We start from the raw sequence: 19,332 nt of genomic DNA, 5'->3' as shown, positions 1-19,332 counted from the left end.
ACATGTGTTACGAGTGGTGGTGGTACGTTACCGATTTCTCCCCGACGATGCCACCGTCGTCCGTGTCCATGCTCATCGTGCTGTGCATCGGGCTCTTGAAGTTGGCGGTGCTGGAGATGGCCGCCACCTGGCCCGGATTGCCACTGTCGCCGATTTCCATTGCACTGCCCTCCGACTCGGCGCTGGACTCGAGCGAGGGCGCCCGCATTTTCCGGCGCTCCTTCTTCCGGTTGTCGATGCGCGTGATCTGGGCCGGCGTGCCCGGCTCGTGCGCGCCCCCACCGCCCAACGAAGAGCTCAGCTTGCCATTGTTGTTGTTGTTATTGTTGTTGTTGTTGTGGTGGTCGGAGGGTGTGATCAGGTTGTGCTGATGGTGGTGCAACTGTTGCTGGGGATGTGTTTGCTGCTGTTGCTGCTGCTGACCGCCGATCGGGGTCGAGATGGAGACGAGTGTTGTCGTTTGCTGCTGGACATGGTGCTGCTGCTGCTGTTGCTGCTGCTGCTGTTGTTGGGCCTGCTGCTGCAGATGGTGGTGGTGCTGCAGCTGGGCCTGCTGGTGCTGAATGTGATGCACCGTGCCGTTCTGGGCGGCAAACAGCCCGTTGTCTAGCAGCGGGTTCTGGAAGTTGGCGTGGTGCAGCGTCGCCCCGTTGTTGAGCGTCGGCATCTCGTAGTCGAGCTCCTTCTTGATGACGGTCAGCGTGGGCAGTGTCTGACCCTGGAAGGTCGTCATCGGCTGGTACAGCTGGATGTGCCGCTCGTCGATATACTGGTGCTGGTTGATGCCGGCAAGTTCGCGCACCGGGATCGCCCCGGGCACGATCGGGTACGGGCGACTGTTGACGGCCGACAGCGTGTGGAAGCCGCCCTGCAGCGGCGGCAGCGGGGTCGGTGTAAGCTGCGTGAGCTGCGTCAGCGAACCGCCGGTGCCGACCGGGGAAGCCGAACTTGGCGAAATGGGGACCGGCACGGCCGTCACCTGGGGCAGGCTCGGTTCGCCCGCCACCAGTGTCGTGTCGGTGAAGCTGTGAAACTGGCTCTGGAACGATGGCAGCTTCGGGTAGTGGTCCGGGTATGCGCCGGGCGTGGCCGGGACGGGCGGGCCCGGCGTTCCGGGCGGCCCGCTCGGGGGCGCCATCCGATTATCCTTGGTGTCCATCTCCCAAGGACGCGTGTAGCTGCCGTTTGCGGTTGGCTGCGGCGAATTTACATCGGTGATTGCGTGCGGCGCACTGCTCGAACGCTCCGTCGAAGAACGCTGCTGCTGCTGCTGCTGCTGCTCGTAGTAGTCCCACGAGGGCTCCAGCTCGGCGGAGAACGACGTGAACGAGGGTATACTCTGCTGGGTCGTGTCGTCCGCGGTGCTAGCGCTCATCATCGAGGTCATGCTCCGACTCGCAAACTGCGACCGCGTGGCAACATCGCTCCAGGGCTAGTGTTGTGCCACGAGAACAAAAAACCTGAACCACTCTGCAAGGTGTCCTTTTTCACCACAAAATCACCCACGCACACGCACAATCGTTGTCCGTAACGCAACCGGCGAACCGAAAGAACTCGCGACGCGCGACTAGAATAACCGAAACACTCGCGACGTAAAACGTAATCCGTCTTCCACACTTCCTTGTCCGTTTTCACGCAAACGCAATTCCTTTTCCCCTTTCCTCTCTCGAAATAAACTTCGCTTCTACTTCACCAGAGGTAGATGTTTTCCAGTTTCAATGTGCACTTTTGTCGAAACACTTTGGGGTGGTTTAAATTTTATCTCTGTTTGTTTTTTAACTATTTATACGGACCGTTTGTCTTTCTTTTTTTGCTTATTTTTGGTTTGGTAAAATGTGACTCTCGCTTACACGCTAGGAAAAAACCTCTTTGCACGTATCAAAAATACTTTTCTGTGTATGTTTCTCTGATTGCTTAAAAATGTATAGCCTTAACGCTTCAAACGGATAAAGATGCCTCCGGAAGTAGCACAGGTCACGAGGTTTTACGTTTTTGAGGAGAGAGTTTTGGTAAGAAAGAAAAATAACTAGTACGTCCACTCGCAAACACCGAACTTTTTCTCACTTTCACTCGACACGGACACACTTGTGTAGTTGATAGTAATAATTTAATGATTCGTTTGTTTTTCTTTCTCCCTCACGATTTTACTAGTTTTTTGTTTATATGTTTTTCGATCGCTTCTACTTGTTTGAACACCTTGATTTTTCAGTTGGTAATAATTGTTTACACCCTCTACTGATTGCTTTTGGTACTTGTGGTTTTGCGCGTTTTGGTTATTTTGTTTTAAAGTTGATATTAAATACTCTTTTGCTTATATGATTTCCTCTGTATTATGCTTTGTACTTTGATTTGTTTTGTGTTTTTTTTTTTGTGTTTTACGTTAGGTTAGATGAAGATGCTGCGGGACTGATTGTTTCTTCCTCTCCAATGGTGCCGCTGGCCGCTGGACTTGATGGACTTGATGTTTCCGGTGGCACGTTATTGTCGAATTTAGGTTTCCACGAGGATTGTTTTGCTTTTGTTGATTTTTCTTTGAATTAACACTTAACGCTGCTGGTCTGTTGGTTTAAGCTTTTTGGTTGACTTTTATAACACGCGTGCCGTTTCCGCGAGCACGCTTTTTACTCTTGTTTCGCTATTTTTTTTTTTATTTTTGTATTTTTTAAATTTGTACTGTCGCGTTTCCTTCCGGTGTAAAATACCGCCGCAAAACGATAGACGAACGAACGTTGTGGTGGCGCCTGGCTTTGCTGCTTCCACCCAAACGGAATAAGTTACTTAGCGAATGCGTGGTCCTCGGACCTGACTGGATTACGATGCTGAAGGATTTTCTTTTGTATACGTGCGTATTTTGTGGGCGGGGGGTGCTTTCCTTAGTGAAGATAACGCTAGCTTAGAACTTCTTTGATAGTTGACAGCAAACGAGTTGAATAATTTAAATAAATAAATAAGTTAGCGACGACGATGATAAATACATAAATAGCGAATTAAATTAGTTAGCAAAGCAAACACTTTTAAAAGTAGATTAGACTGAAGTGTCGAAACCGTTGCAGTTTCATTGAATAGACTTGTCAGCGCACTCGAGCGAGGGCCACCCTCGGCGCTTGGGTTTGTGTGTTGTTGAGCTTGGCTTTGGTTTCACGTTCCGAACTCGGAAGTTCTCTGCATCTGAAATGAAAATAGAAGCATGGAGGAAGAAAGGGACAAACGTTACTAAACGATCGTGTAAGGTGGCTTTTCGGTTTACTCCAACGATAAGCAATAACTATTCTCCAGCAACACTCTCTTGACATTTATTATGCACTTTGTTTAATTTATTTGCACAAAATATGGCCCAACATTTCACCGCACAGCGGAGGGAAAGCGGATTTTTCTCATTAGAACATTACTATCATTACTGCTCTGGATTGTCTTCTCACCGGGACACAAACTGCAACGTGGTGAAATCTTTTGAATATTTTAATTTTAATTCATAGATGAGTAACTGCGACGGGCGAACCCACACCCAACCCCCGGGTCCCGCCACCATGTAGTGTGTTATTGACACAGTGTGTAGGAACCCCGAACGAGCGCCCGGTCTTGAGGACGAAAATTTACGATACCTGCCGTACCCACACGCAGACACATCCCATTCGGCATCGTACCATACGAGAAGGTGGTTCGCCACCACCTCGCAAAGAAAATGCGTTGGATAATTTTATGCGAATTACTTTTGCGAATTATTATGCCCGGACTCCAATCCAGATTGCGCCAGCCCCGAACGGTCGCGTCCGGAAAACGAAATTTCCGCGACGTAAACGTGCCAAAAAATGCTCGGGCGGGAAAGGCAGGAGATTGAGAGTTTCCTTCGAACGCACTACTGGCGAGGGTTGGTTCGATTGAAATTCGGGATATACAACTAGGGCGAGAGCCTGATTAGTTTTCTCCGACGAAATTTTTGAAAAACAACAAAACAATCGGGTGTGTTCTATCGCTGCAGGTTTGCACAATCCAACGAATGATGTGTACGGAACATTATTTTAATTAAAATACCACTGCAATAAACTTTTCCCCACAAGCTTTGCTATTTTATTGTACAAAACTAAACAAAGGCAGGGAGAAATGCGCACAAAAATTGCTTACATGGCAAATGTGAATTAGCTACACGCCGTTTGGATATCACTTTCGCCAGGGGTTTTTCCCGCTGTCGGACATTACATATTCATCAGTGCAAACATTTGGTCCCTTCTAAGCCAGGGGTGTGCATGATTTATTCCCCAAGCGTCTCTGTTTTAGTTCACATTAATTGATTAGTTTTCCTCCAGCAATGTTCCCCAACTAAACAGTTTCACATTGTGTTTAAACACGCGCGGATTTGAGCTCGGATTTAAATAGTTTCCACATAACGGACTACAGTGAAATCTAAATTACTCACGCATATCTAAAAGCAAGGCGCTGACGGGGGAAAAGCATCTTCCCCGGAGAGATGTCCTACCGGAAACCGTACCGATGATTGACCTTTTCCTCCAAATCAGATTGATGAAGAGATGCGCGACAAAGCGACAAAAAACGAGCTCTCTCAAACAACCCGAAACACTGCACGCTTTGCAGGGGGAGAAAAAAATTGAATTTCAAAAATAATATTTCGCATGAGTAACATTTTCAATTTACAATTTATTTTCCCATTCCTCCTGGCTGGTCTCTGCATACCCATTACTCATCTTCGTCACGTTTGGCCTTGGAAGAAGGTCTCCGTTTTCTCCGAGCACTCTCGCGTCTCGTCTTCGTCGTTCGATGATGGTTGTCTAGTCATCGTACGATTCCGTGCTTTGCCTCTCGGGAGTGAAGTCTTTGCCGCGAGTCAATCTTTCTTGAGACGGATGGAATGATTTTGTTTTTTTATATCGTCTGCGTTAAATTGTCCCAGTGCGGAACGTAAAATAGTGTTGGTATGGGTTAGTAAAGTGTTCCATTTTTAAACACAAATCCAAAAAAAACTTGTGGATACATTAACAAAATGTGATGAAAATGTTTCTTTTAAACATTAAACAATCCGCCAGAGTTAGAATTCATGTGAGTACATACAAAACTGTCCGACATAGCGAAAAGAAATAGATGAATGTGCGCCGCACGGAGGAAGAATAAATAAAACCACTTCTCACCGGTGGAACACCGGGCAAATTTAGAATTCCACTCAACCTCAGACCGGGGTCCGGGCCGCGTTCGACGTTTTGCAATTTAAGGTGACACTGTCATTTCTTTCCTTCGGTGAAAACAAACAGCCCCCCTTTTTGCCACTGCGGGGAAAAGGGGGCAGAGGAAAAACTGGGCGCGCTGTTTGCTCTGTGGCCACCAACGTCGTCCCGATTTTGATAATCCTAGTCATGGAACGCAAATATTGCGCCTGCCGACCAAGGAAGGAATCCAAGAATCCAACCTAGACGGTGGCGGTACACACCACCGTCCTTCCTACCAACTCCAATTTGCTTGCCTACCCACCGTTCGGAGGGGGCACTAGTGTTTGATTTGGTTTTCCACCTTGCACAGATGAACTTTCCCGCCGAACGGGGGCATCCCGTGTGGAAAGTGGGCGAAAAAAAACATACAGCTTCGCGCGTCCAATTTCTTCGCACATCCAAAGCCGCCGCTTCAATACATCATCAAATTCAGGTGAATTCAGCCATGAATATTAAAAAAATCCATCCCAGAAGGAAGGGCAGATTTGGAAAAAGACGGACGGTAAGAGTCTATTTCGGAAGAAATGGGGGAAAAAATACAGGAAAAGGAAAAGAAACAAGAACACACACACACACCCACATACATCTTCCTGCAACGCAACGAGATGACAGGCGAAAATGAAAATGTGCCGAAAATGGTTCCCGCGGATCCTGACCTCGGAAAATCGGGCTCCCGGCGGGGCGAGTTTTGCAGTCAAACCACGTAGCGAGAGACGTGGCGAAGGCATCGAGTGATATAGGAGCGGCTTTCCAACATTCGAGCAGCATCCTTCTTCCCGGGGAACAGTGTGGAGCAGTGTGGGCTCGCCGTGTGTGCACAATCATCATCAGTTTACAACCTCTGCTGCCGTTTGCCCGGTGATGGATATAAAACGTTCACGGCACTAGCGTTCTAGGGGCGCCACCAGACCACGGGAGGACCCCTGTGAGAGGACACTCTGCCAAAAGTGATAAGATGAAAATCGCTTTTCCACGGGTACCGCCATCCCCCCTACCTTTGCCAGAGGACGGATCTCAAAATCGACACACTCGTGTGAAATCAAAATAACCTCCACGACGGAAGGCGTTGCGATGTGTCTCCGGGAATCTGAATTCGGGATACTTTTCCCTTTTTCCGGGCTTCGTGGTTATTTTGCGGTTGCCTTTACCGACGCTAGAGGATGATGGTTTTTTTTATATACTTTTACACTCGGAAGAAAAAAAATGCAAACGGTTGCGAAAATCAGAATTTTCTTCCATCCTTCAGCGGTGGGGAGGAGAAGACTGGTTTTATGCGTAGACGATGGGGGTGACACGAAGCGGTGAATGTAAATTTTCAATACATTCTACTTTTATTATCACTCAGTCAACCTACGGGTCTTGAGGAAGTTGTTCCGGGCTACTATTGCCGCAGACAGGATTCTTTTCGATAACGTATTAGAAAGCGGATTCTCGAACGTTGTTTCCAACGACCGAAACAGCCTCAAGTATTTTACTGCTTCAAAGCATCACTCAGTTTTTGTTCTAAAGTGTTGTTACATTGTTAAAAACTAAAGCTAGTCAACGGGATGTCATTCTGAGCGAAATTACAGACGAAAACCGAGGTAAAAGTAGAGCACAACAGAAAACTGTTTTCAATACTTTACTTGACTTTTACTTTACTTTACTTGAACATGCGACTAGATCCTTTTTTCCCAAAAAAAAGAAACACTTGCCCGTTTGGGGGGAACGGCACTGACGGGAAAACACACCCGCCGCGGGAAAAGAACTAAGCAGAAAGCGAAAAGTCAAAACAAAAAGTCCCGCAACACAAAAGCAAACCGTTGCGAAATAAAAAGCTCGTGCAAAGTTTTGAAATAAATTATAAAACTTTTCGCTCTTCACTTCTCGCCGCGGCCAGGAGGGCGCTTGCCGGGAAAGCCGAAGGATTTTCCACCGGGAAAGCAGAACTAGCGCTACTATAGCTGAATAATTTTTGTCCGAATCGCGTTTCCGATGAGGCAATGAGAAAAAAAATACATCGTGCCTTTTACGGGCTGTGCTATTTTATTTGCAAAGCATTGCTTCATGTGTTTTATTTTTCCATTGTTTCGTAACAGTTTGCACCGTTTTCCTTCCATCTTTGAGTTTCGTTTCTCTGGAGTACCGTATGTTGCATAATTCAACGTTTTTTCTATTGTCCTTAACTTTTTGCTTCCTTAGACCCATCATTTGTATTATTTTAACAAGCCTTCGACTGGGACTAGGAACAAAGAATCTTCATTTACCTACATTTGTTGTGCCATCATTATTTTACATCATGTCTCTTATCTTATTTCTGACCATTTCTAGGATGTAAAAATAAGCATGTAGCCACCAGTAAACTATTTATATCCACGAAGGTCGAAAAGGCAAGTAATAAACGGCCATAAACAAATGGCAGATGTCCGAACCGAGCAGCAGGAGGCCATTCAAGGACACACACACACCGTGTTGCGAGAAAAAAGTAGTTTTAATTATACACGTTTTTTTGCATCGATCTTCAATAAATACGGGTGCTAAAATGGCATTATTGTCATTAATAAATTACCTTGAAATAATTAGTGTATGGTATAATTATCCATCCAGCCAAAATAGGTCAACATTTCTGTACGCTGGTTCGAACAGAGCATAACGCAGATGCAACGTGGTTTTGTTTTGAAATAAAATTAAATAAATTTTACCACCAAGTGTCTAAGCAAATGGAAAAGACTAAAAAACCTGAAATATCCCGATATCCGCCCTAGTTTCCTTTTCCGAAGCCACCGTTCTAAAACACGCTCCCAAATCTAATCGGTTTCTTCCGGCAAATATAATATATTTCCCAAGCCCGCAACGCTAAAGCTCAAGCACCAAGCGGTTACATTCTTTATCCTTACGCGTCACGGTTTTCCGCCATTAGGAAGCCATATCTCGTGTTCGAAAATCAGCAAAACAACGTAATATATTGCACATACTATCACCACAACACCGCACCAACCGGGGTCCTACCGCTTCCTAGTTCGGGCCGCACGGAAGTCGCGGAACCGGTCGTCGGTCGTCTCGTACATTTCCGGGCGGCGATCGCCAACAAACAAGGCCGCGAGAAACCAAAGAAACGTACCAACAAGCATAAAGCAAACACCGCAGAAAAACGCTAACAATCACCGGGCCGGGAGGGCAATAATGTTTAGCCACCCATCCCATTACACCCACACACACACGCACCCCGGGGCCTGCGGTGGGGAGAGAGTGTCCAGGCAATCCATCCCCGGCCGGTTACTCCCGAATAATCCCGGCAAGGCTACTACAAGTACTTGGGCCGGATATAAATCGTCGAAATACAACCATTTAGATTAATTGATATTTTATTCGTGCAGCTCCTCATGGTCGACGAGGTTTGTGTGTTTTGTGATTTTACTTCCATTTTTTTTTCTCTCTCTGTTTGACCGTTCATTCCCGAATGGTCAATCCACAAAATGGCAGCACTTTTCGGTTCCACGCCGTCCAAGGATCGTCGCACGACCAACGATGTGTGGTGGGGGGGGTGTGTGCGAGAAAAGGAAAACCTCGGTGTGTGGTAATGTATTTATTTCCATTTCTGCCCCGCCGCCGACCGGGCCCGGTTCGTGGTTCCTGCGGGAACCAGCCACTTCCGGTTCTCGTTCGTGTGCCCTTGTTTCGGTTGCCCCGCTTCGCTTCCGTCCGGAATCGGTGCCGACTTCGCCATTGAATGTTTATGGCGCTCATATCAATAACGTGAGCATATAATTTACGTGCCGTTATCATGAAAACAGGGACACGGAAAATGCCTGCCGCTGTTTTGCGAGCGTTTCTGTGTGCGTTACCGATCGCGCCAAGCGCCCCATAAAACAATAGCATCGACGACAGCGCGCGTGTGTGTGTGTATTGAGGAAAACTCGGGCCACAATCGCGAGACGTCTATCTTTCGCCATTATGACATCGATCAGAGGCGATAAAAACGGGTCGGGAAGAAACTGGGGAACCCGAAACTTTCCATAAACAAACGATAAAACCTCCGACCCCCGGGGGGGGGGGGGAGGGGGGGGGGGGAGGGGAAAGGCAGAGTCGTTGAAGGTCCTGGTAGAATTTCATCCACGAGTGTTCCCATTTTTTTCCTTTCCTGTTTTTGCCGGCTCGTTTTTCCTCCTCATCCAACACGCCCTATTAACCGCACGAACGCGAGAGAAGCGCGGGAATGAAAATTTCCGTTTCGGGTTCGCCATGTTTTCCATGGCACAGTCGTTCATTTTTCCCTTCCCCCTTATTGGCTTGTCAGGCCTTTTTGATGACGTTTCCGGGAGAATTAGTAATTGGCCCCGCGGATCAAAAAGTGGGTGAAGATTGTATAATTGACTGCGAAAACGACCGTAAATTAATCTCTCGTGAATTCGGTTCCCCCACCTGCCTCACTTCCCTCACGACTTTTCCGCTTCCAAGCTTCCAGCATGGAAACGGAAAACAATGCAATATAAAAATGCAGGAGCAAGAATTGCATCGTTAGAGCCTTTGGATGTCAGCACAAGAAACGAACAAGCATTGATAGTATAATTTAATTTGAGCGGGTGAACTCGGATAACTTTCCATAGATTGGTAAACACATTTAAACAAAATGCCACAGTTTCAATTTCGGATACAAACCAGGAACTTCTCGGTTATCAAAAGTCAACCAACATCGATCGCGATCGTGTTCTTTTTCGGAATAAGATATAACTTCCGTGGATGGAGGATGTCAAAAAAAGTGTTCATGTTCAACTTTGCAAGGCCAAAGCAAAAGGAAGTTCTTGAACGGAACTTTACACTTGCTACGTGCCTACCGAAGAGGCTAGAAACATAACATTCTTTCTAAACATCCTGTTCAGATATGAATTCTAGCAAAATTACAAGTTTATCCTAAAGGGTAAAACGAATGCTATCGTTCCTGCCGATGGATTCATCCGGTTTTGCTGTGACGAGTAGAATAACACACGAGCAAACTAAACCGAAACACTCATCCGTTTTCAGTCAAGTTGTTTCGGCGCCATCGTCATCCGGTCATTCGATAGCGTTACGTCAGTTTCTTTTTCGATTTTCTTTGTTTCGAAAACATTTGCTACCGTTTTTGTCTTCAACGGTTGGAGCTAAACCTCGGCGAATGTCAACGAGAGCGAAAGTACAGTGTGTCCCCTCGATTTCGGAACGTTTGCCCTACCAACGAACGAAATATCGCTGAACTTGAACTTTTGCCCCCTCCCAAGTGCAGCGCAACAAGCCCGAAACGAACCACCGAGGGGGCGGTGAGTGGAACGTTTTTTAAGGTTGTTTTCCCAATTTCCCGCCAAACGGGACGAGGACTTTTCCTCCTCCGAAACGCACGTGCAATACCACAAAGGAAAGGAGAAATAAAACCCAACGCGTAGTTCCAACACCAGCAGACGATCGAAACGCAATCGAATTTCCATACACTTTTCTAGCACTCCTACCAACTCCCCCCCCCCCCCCTCCCCTCCTCGGCTGCCAAAATCGACCATTCCCGTTACTGCGATTCATTTCCTTCGCCTTGTGTTTGTGTTCCCAAAAAGGGAAAACGCCGTGGAAAACAGACAACGACGCAATCATCGCACAGCGTGCATCCACCAACGACAAAAACGACGTTTCGCGCCGGGGGGAAAAGGCGAACGAAACGTGCGCACGAACGAAAACTCTTCGGTACGAAGGCCGTGGGTTTTCCGACTTCCAACCGAACCGTACCGCGGGTTCTTACGTTCGTGTGTGTTAAGAGTGCCTCCCCCCCAGGGACGACGGGTTTCGGAGTACGGATTTTTCCCCTAAAATCGCGTGCCTTGCGACCGAAGGCAAGAAACGTGCGTGTGTACTAGATTACGCAGCACACGACGATCCGGTTCGGAAAAACCACCATCCCACACGTCGGGATGTGTGTGTGTGGATGTGAGTGTTCGCGTGACTTTCATTTTGTTTTCGTCCTCATGCCGGCGTAATTTGAACCGCATGCGAGTCGAACCAACGAAGCCTTATGGTTGTGTTTTGGTTTTCGTTGGTCTCACTGCTCGAAAAAACGGAAGTCTTTTAACTGCTCGAATTGGCAACCAAGGCTGTCATAAGGCCGAGAGATATGACCGCCAAATTAAAGGTATAACCCGTGTGACGAAGCTACGTATTACCAATTAGCTTTACCGAACCGCCCATCGCTCTTCTTCTCCCACCCATCACTATCTCTCCAATTCTAGTGATATCTCTCATCTGCACAATTTCGTATTCAACGCGCGCATTCCAGATAAGCACTTATCAGCGCTCAAGTCTGTTTGTTTTGGGTTGGCTCACAAGCACACCGTTGGTGCGGTGCAGGTTTTGCGTAAATCATCAATCTCTGATACAAGAGTAATTCGGTTTCTTTGCCCACCTTACCCGCTCCTGCTTCCTTATAGGTCACAGCTAGATCTTCGTGATTCATTTATGCGACCAACTGCACGTTACACGAACTGCTCCGTCACCGGACGAAATAGACCTCCAAAAACCTTTTGTCAGTGTGCCAGCGTGTGTGCAAGTCGTTGTTTGGTGTGTTGTTATCAGGTGCCAAATCAGGTTCCCGGCCGCAAACGCTCGATAAGAGAGCGAGATGTCAAAACGCACCTCGAAGTGTACCATCTCCCCGGGAAGTAAGTTATAAGTCACATTCACACTCTTTACGGTACATCTCTCACTCGTACCCGCTTATCCGAGGTGCGCTTGTCAGAAGTGGAACATCTTGTTGAGTCACCTGAAGACATCGTCGTCGCGCGCTGGCCCGGAAAGGAAAACAAGGCGAATAACAAAACTTCAAACGATCGGGTGACAAGTCTGTTTGAGCACATAAAACGATCACACGCTGTCAACCTGGGGCATCACATGTGCCTTAGTGGGTCGGAGGACGGTTACGCGACGTTCTCATTGCCCAAAAATTCACCAAACCCTCTTATCTGCAAACGCGCGGAAAGGAAATTTGAAGCATAAATAAAGCCATAAACAAACGCTCAAAATTATGTTTCCGCCGAAATGCATGAGGCATCCATGTAGCAATAGACACGTTGCTGCACTTCAAAGAAAGAACCGATGAGGATAGTTGTTAGACTCTCGACTAAGCGAGAAGTTGTATAATTTATAAAGGGAAACAATTATCTAATTTGATTTGCCATTTAATATCCCGATAAAATGGAAAACAAAGCCGAAAATATCAGTCATTTCGATTTTATTCCATAACATGGCAAGGTTTTACTCTATTTTACAAAAGTCAGATTTGAAGGTAATGAAGGTCTGGCCGAATAAAACCAGTTTTACAATGATTTAAAAGAAAACCAAATTACTTTTCGAAAAGGGTACGTTAAAATAGAAACCCAATTTTAAAAGCGCAACCCATAAAGTGGAAATTTGTACCGGTCTAAATTTCAATTCGTATGTATACATCTTTGCTCTTTTACTTCCTTTATTTCCCTTAAACCAGCACAGATGTTTTGTTTTACAATTTCCGGAAACAGTTTCCAGTCCCACTTCCTAGTGCAGCAAAAAAAAAAACATCGGGAAAAACTGAACGTTTCCAGTGAGCCACAAAAGGACATCAATTGAAACAAAATGCACTCCCGGGCGGGATGCACGGTATGGCAAGGTTGGTTGCTTTTTTTCTACACCGACAGGGCAAAAAGCTCAAGAACTAACCGAGCAAATGGAACAGTTTACAAAGACGGAAACAAAGGCAAACAAGATCGTGGATGGTTTTTTAGTTCTTTATGTTTAAGCAACAATACCGTGAAAACTATTTCTCGGTGTTACTTCAACCACGGAATAAAAAAGGAATGGAAAGAGAAGAACAAGCGATCACAATACGAGCAGCTCCACATCGTGCCAATACTAATAACTCAACTGGTCAAAGAAAATCCTGCTCACGCTTTCCACGAGCGCAAACTTCAATCCACCAAAACAGAACAAAAAAAATACCGCACACCGGATGGACGTTGGATCTGCTCTCCCGTCAAGACTCAACGACAAAAAAAGAAGAAGCTCAACTTGAAGGGTGTTTATGGCAGGGTAAGTTTAAAATTTATTTCAAAAGTTGCTTTCCGATTTCCGTGCTTTACTTTTTTCTTCTCCGATTTGTTTCACCGCTTTCCCAGTGGTTCTAGCTGTTCGTTCGGATGCTTTTCCGGAGCAGGCGGACGGCGATGGCGCATCGGGTGTAGCTGGTAACGTGTCCCCCCCCCTTCCTCCCACACTCTCTCAGCCATGTCCGGGGCCGTAAAAACAGTCCAGGATAGAAGTCCGTTTGTTCTATTCCAATCTTTCCCATTTCTGTACTCCAACCCCTCCCAGTCCCCGTTATGGAACGTCTTCCCAGCGCGCCTTGTGAAGATGTGCTACTGTGTTTAAAAACTTTTCTTCTTTTTGCTGCTGCCAAAAGTTGGCAAATCGAACAGAAGATATCAAAAAACGTCGGAAGCGAGAGTTTCATAGTCGCAGACGTGTCCGCGTCCGCGGGCAATGCACGGAGGAAGCTGAGCATTTTTTACCCTTAGTTTATGCCATTCTCTTCCATTCGGGACGCTGCTTTTCTCCTCCCTGCTTTGCGGAGACTTCCGGTTTTGTTTCATCCGTTTTGTTTGATTCGCACATGCACACACCCATACTCACCACCCGCGTATCAGGTTCAAAGACGCCATGTGAATTTAAGGCCACCCACGAATCCTAGATATCCAGCCAAATCCAGCCGTACCCGCGTGGACCAATCCGGAATCCGGCGCGAAGAAAAGTTTTCCGCACCGAGATTTGATTTATATTACACCACGTTGTCTACGGCGTACCGGTGTGAAGGAGGCGGAATTGAATGAGGAACATCGCCAAAAATGAAGCACGTAGCACGTCTTCAAACGTCGAACGTATATAAAATGAGGCACGGAGAGGCAGAAGAAAGATTTAGGGATTTCTTCCTGTTTTCTTTTCGCAACCATTTTGTCAACATAAGGAGTAAAAAACCATATCACCGGTAGAAATAGAAACTTAGTAATGAAGTTTAGTTTCGTTCGCTAGCCTGACACCTCGACAGCATCACAAAATGTGACAGATGGCACTGGCAGGATATTGAGTGGATATACTTTGTCAAAAATAATTCCGTTAATTAATCTGTCCGAATGGAAGGGCAGGGACCGAGGAGGATCCAAATGTGACATTAAAAACATATGATACAACTTTCGTGAGCATTTTCGATAAAGGAAAAGAAAAGGAAACGTTGTCACGTGCTGATACCCAGTTTTTCTGACCTGGAGTACGAACAGGACTCCCTAAACTGTGTCGTTCATTATGCAACGCCAAACGTAAAACTTCTTCCGGCGCAGGGAAAAAAATCTCCCCCCATTTTGCATGCAAAGGGCAACGCACTGCAGCATCAGATAGCAGCAGATCCTTTCGGGGATTCTGTTCTCGAAACACACGAATGCACTCATGGCGAGGGGAGAGAGATAAGTGCACGGAAAACCTCCCCACCTAATTGAGGGAGGAAAAAAAGAACTCGGAACTCAACGTCGTTCAACTTCGGGGGGGTGTTCTACAAAACGAACTTCTGAAGCGTCCCAAAAACAAGTGGCTCCAACCATTTTCCAACCCCAAAACCGCCCCCATCCACAACACGGCAGTTGAAATTCCTTCCGCTTGAGGAAAAACGTGCCATTCGGGAGATAAACCTTACTCTCTCAGGCGGGACAAGGAAGGTGAGGACGAGAAAAGGGTTTACGGAAAAATCCCCTTTCACGCCGATTCACTGTCACTTTTCATGGAGCTGGTGGAAAGTTGACAGCGAACGTTAGTATGTGTGTGTGTTGTGTGTTAAAATGCTCGCTGGTGAACGATTGTTGCATGTTGCATCGCGTAAGGGAGGCGCCCATTTTTCACGAAATACACAATATCCGATGAAGAGGTCCTTGAACCTTCCAGAATGAGGGGGGCTTTGCATTTTTGCACTGGCCGGGTGGAATGAACTACGAAGAGGTTGAAAATCCACTTCTGCCGCCAGAAGGGCACTCCATTTATACTGCATTTTCCTCCCTCCGCTGAACAGATCGCACAAAGTGTAATTGAAAGTAGGTTTTTCACAATTTTTATGTAACAATTTTTCAAGTCAATAAAACAAAGTATAATACTGATTGCGAAATGCTAGTATCACGGTCATCAACAAGAAGAGATTGATAAAACGATGACTAACACTATTGACAAACGTGCACACACAACGACCAGGTGCGTAAACACAAATCCCAAAGTCTGAAAAGGGCTTCCAACGTTCGAGTAAACAAGATAAAACATTGATCAACCACGATCCATCAGATCCCCAACGAATATTGAGACGAGATAGTGAGTCGGCTTTCCCGAGGGAATAATAGAAAACAGAGAAACGGACTCGATCAAACCGGCAGACGAAGCATTTGATGGTTGGTAAAGTTCATTCACTTCCCCAAAGGGCCTTCTCACACCTTCTCACGCTCTTACTAAAAACTTGGTGAAGAAGCGCGGAAATTGTGACATGTAGAGGAAAAGTTCAACAAAACCCACACACCAGGTGAGCATCGGCCGAAAAAGGAAGTCCTTTCGGTGCAGCCGCATTTCGGCCCCGGGACTAGACATTAGCCTTCGTTCATTTCTCCTCCTCTTCTTCCTCTTCTTCTGGTGCATTCGATGAGAGACAATCCAGTCCAGGTGTTGTTGGATCGGATCGGTTGATCGGGAACAGGATTCCGTCGAGGTTGCGGTACCCGAAAATGGTAAACGGGAAGCGCTCTGGAAACCCCAGGGCAGGAATAATGGATGCACGGTGCTGTGGGAAATAGGACGGTGGTGGCTTAAGGTATTGGGTTGCATCGTAACGTAAGACGAGACCGACGAGACCCGTGAAGGATGCATTTTCGTATTGTTGGGATGGTTTTCGGATCCATTCTTTTTTTTTTTGCGGGAACGAACCGATTTTCGGGACACTTTCCGGGCTGTCAATTTTACGTCGATCTGGATCGGAAAGCATCTAAACCTTTTTTGTTTTGTTCTGCGCAAGATGGTTCACCCGGAAGGTGCACTTTTCTAACGAGCATTCCTTGATGGACAAAGTTTGGAAGAGATAAAATTATACCTAATCCAAACTGCAACTACCTCCCGAAAGTGTGTCGGCCATTTTTCCCACCACAAACACCACCAGGTTTGTTCCATCATGATGTCAAACGATGAATTTATCACTTCCTGCGTAATCGTCATCGCAACCATCAACCACCATCATCATCAACATCATCATCACCTTTCGTGAGCCTCGTGGTGTTTCCGTTATCGGACGCTGGGTCGCTATATTTTAGTCGACCAGCGGTTATCGTCACTCGCATGCACACACCGTCAAGGGGGCTTATCGGCCAACCATTTCATCATAATCGTAATTGAAAAATCAAAATAATCAAAATAACGTGACGATAGCGGTTCGGGAGCCGGGAATGAGAAGAGCACCACAAAAAAAGGTTGTTTTTCGATAAAGGTGTCATAATTTAAAGGATCATTGTTCGGGGTAGGGTTTTCCAACGTTGGAACAGCAGTGAGCAGATCAAAGATTAATACGTCAATTGGGAAGGAAAATTGAAACAAACAAAGTGCATTATAAACTAGATATGACAAGAAGGAGTATTAGCATCATGAGGAGAATACTTATTCCTTGTCCTTGAGCGGTATCTTCGTTTTCCGCTTTTCGATCATCAATTGTTCCGGTTGTCGGTTTCGTCAATCGTTTTCACACAGCAGGCAGTGAAACTTAATTTAATTGGAAAAAGGATAACGTTGGTTTGTTTTCCTTCTTCACATTTTCAGTCGCCCATTATAGCACAAAAACACTGCTAAGAAGCCCGCGTGCGTGCGGGAGCACAATAAATTTTCACAAGCGTTTTCCAGCGACACACTAGAGCCTCACGGCGAACAACTCTATCAGCTGGCTGTGTTCGAGCCTGCCGTTTTACAACATTTCCTTTCTTTACATTCTCTGTTTCGTTTTGCCAGCGCACACAGGCCTACTTTGGGCTGACAAAAAGTAATACGGCAACGATAAACGGCAAAACCCAGGCAATATAATAGCAATAACAAGTGACAATCAGGAACCGGCAGGCAACGCGTCAAATAAACACACGCAGTACGCAACAGCTCGCCCATTTTCCCTTGCCACCATTTGCGCGCCAACGGCGAAACCGGAACGGGTTCTCCGCGGCCCGGGAAGATGTGCGTGTTCCTGTGCGCACAACACGGCGTACGTGTATGCAAATAGAATGGACGCCGCGCGAGGAAAACGAACGCCTAGCCCGGCGCAAACCAAACCGCGGTTTGTTATCACACTTTTCTGTTATCGTTGTTAAACTACATCGCAACATACACACACACACACACACACACCCGCGCACATATCACACGTCATAATGCGCGTTCGTGGTTCATTTCGTTTTCGTTCTTTGATTTTTCCTTCCATATCCTCTGCTTGTCCGCATGCTGGCAACACATTGGTGTTGGCATCTATTTGTTTTTTCAATTCCATTTTGCTTGATTAGGCACAATTGATTTGATTTAATTCGTATCTATCCCGGGAGTGTTCTGACACGACGAAATGTGTGCATTTTTCGTACGCCCGAAAGGGAACAAGGGATTGAGTAATGACACGAGAACTGACTACTTTTTTATCAATGATCACTTGAATTGTCGTTCTCTGTCGACGATCAAAACTAACTTCACAATGAATGACGGTTTAACGTAGTTTTCGTTGTGAAGGTACTTTAAATTTCATCCAATGAAGACACGATACGACCATAAAACGTTCTATTGGCTCACACCTGAGCAAACATAATTTATCTGATATGAACCGCTATTGCATTTCTAGGCCCTTTTATGGAAACATTTGGTTTTTTTGAACACCTTGTTGCCAGACATGTGTTTCCTTCAACCAACTGTTGGAAAGCTACACGCGCAGTGGATGGTTTTATGCTTTTTGGATCTTCTCAACACGCACCATGAATTGTGCAAAATCACACCTCAGGACTCTTCTTTTCGATTATCACCTTGTCTTAAGAGCGCAGGATAGTCCCGAGCTTGAAACTTACAGTATCACAATTGTATATTTGTTCCGGTCAGAAATATAATTCAACACAACGAAACACACAGCTGACACTGACTGAACATTGTTGATCAGCTATTTTGCAACACCACTTCTGTACACCGCGCCTGCAAAGTGTTTTGCTTCATTTTATTCCTCCTTTCGGAACTTCTATTACATCAACCATTACACTCAATTTACACCATTCTTCTATTTTAAGAAGTTAAAAATTACAAAACGCTAATTCCCAACACGGAATAGGTTTTAAAAAAATGCACCACACAATGGCGTAGCCTACTGAAACCGGACGGGACTATCGGCCAGAAACCTCAAAATGCTAACATTCGGTTGCAAAGGGACGCGCACTGTTATCGACGGCTCACCTTTTCACGGAGCTGAAGCACACACCGGAGCGAAATACCCTCTCATCCGACGAAGAGATACACAAAAACTGAACGCGATAAACATTGCATGGCACGCGGTTGAGCCCGCATTTGCCGTCGTCGTCGTCGTCGTCGTCGTCGTCGGTTGTTCCGGCTGCACTGAAGGGATGCGCACACCGGTCCACACGCACACGCACCCAGAACGAAACCCGAAGTATCGGGTGCGTGTTTAGCAGCAAAACTTTCGGAGTTCGTTTAAAGTCGAAAATGGATTCCTTGTTTCTTCCTTGCATTTATCCGGAAGTGTGTTCATTTTAATCTCACACCAATAAAAAGAATTTCCTTTGTTGTTACTTGTTAAGAAAATTATCGAATCTCTTCTTAAAAGAAAGAAATTAACTATGAAACTCAAGAGCGTCACAAACATTTCGTATAAAGTTTAACAAGCGACAACACTTCAAACCTTGCATATTATTTACTATTCGACAAGCATTCGTGAATAACGGGTTTTTTTAAAATAATTTTTAAAGGGTCGGGAAAAAAATATTTTAAAAAAAATATCAATATCGTTTAAATATCATTTAGATAAGATAACACACGATATACCTCCGTAAATAATGTT

The 19,332-nt window shown here is 45.9% G+C and overlaps 1 protein-coding gene across 1 annotated transcript in view; it reads right to left on the bottom strand.

Moving 5' to 3' along the window:
* Positions 1-18,768, bottom strand: part of LOC131265198 (methylcytosine dioxygenase TET) — a 176,905-nt gene extending 158,137 nt beyond the window's left edge. The window contains exons 1-2 of the mRNA XM_058267460.1: positions 18,711-18,768; positions 32-3,168 (exon numbers count right to left, since the gene is read on the bottom strand). Of these exons, the coding sequence (XP_058123443.1) occupies positions 32-1,387 (1,356 nt within the window). The 5' untranslated portion in view covers positions 1,388-3,168; positions 18,711-18,768. The remainder of the gene's footprint in view (positions 1-31; positions 3,169-18,710) is intronic.
* Positions 18,769-19,332: the final 564 nt, after the last annotated feature.

Source organism: Anopheles coustani, chromosome 2 (assembly GCF_943734705.1).
Source record: "Anopheles coustani chromosome 2, idAnoCousDA_361_x.2, whole genome shotgun sequence".
Classification (NCBI taxonomy): Eukaryota; Metazoa; Arthropoda; class Insecta; order Diptera; family Culicidae; genus Anopheles; species Anopheles coustani.
This window is presented reverse-complemented; position numbering and strand designations above follow the sequence as displayed.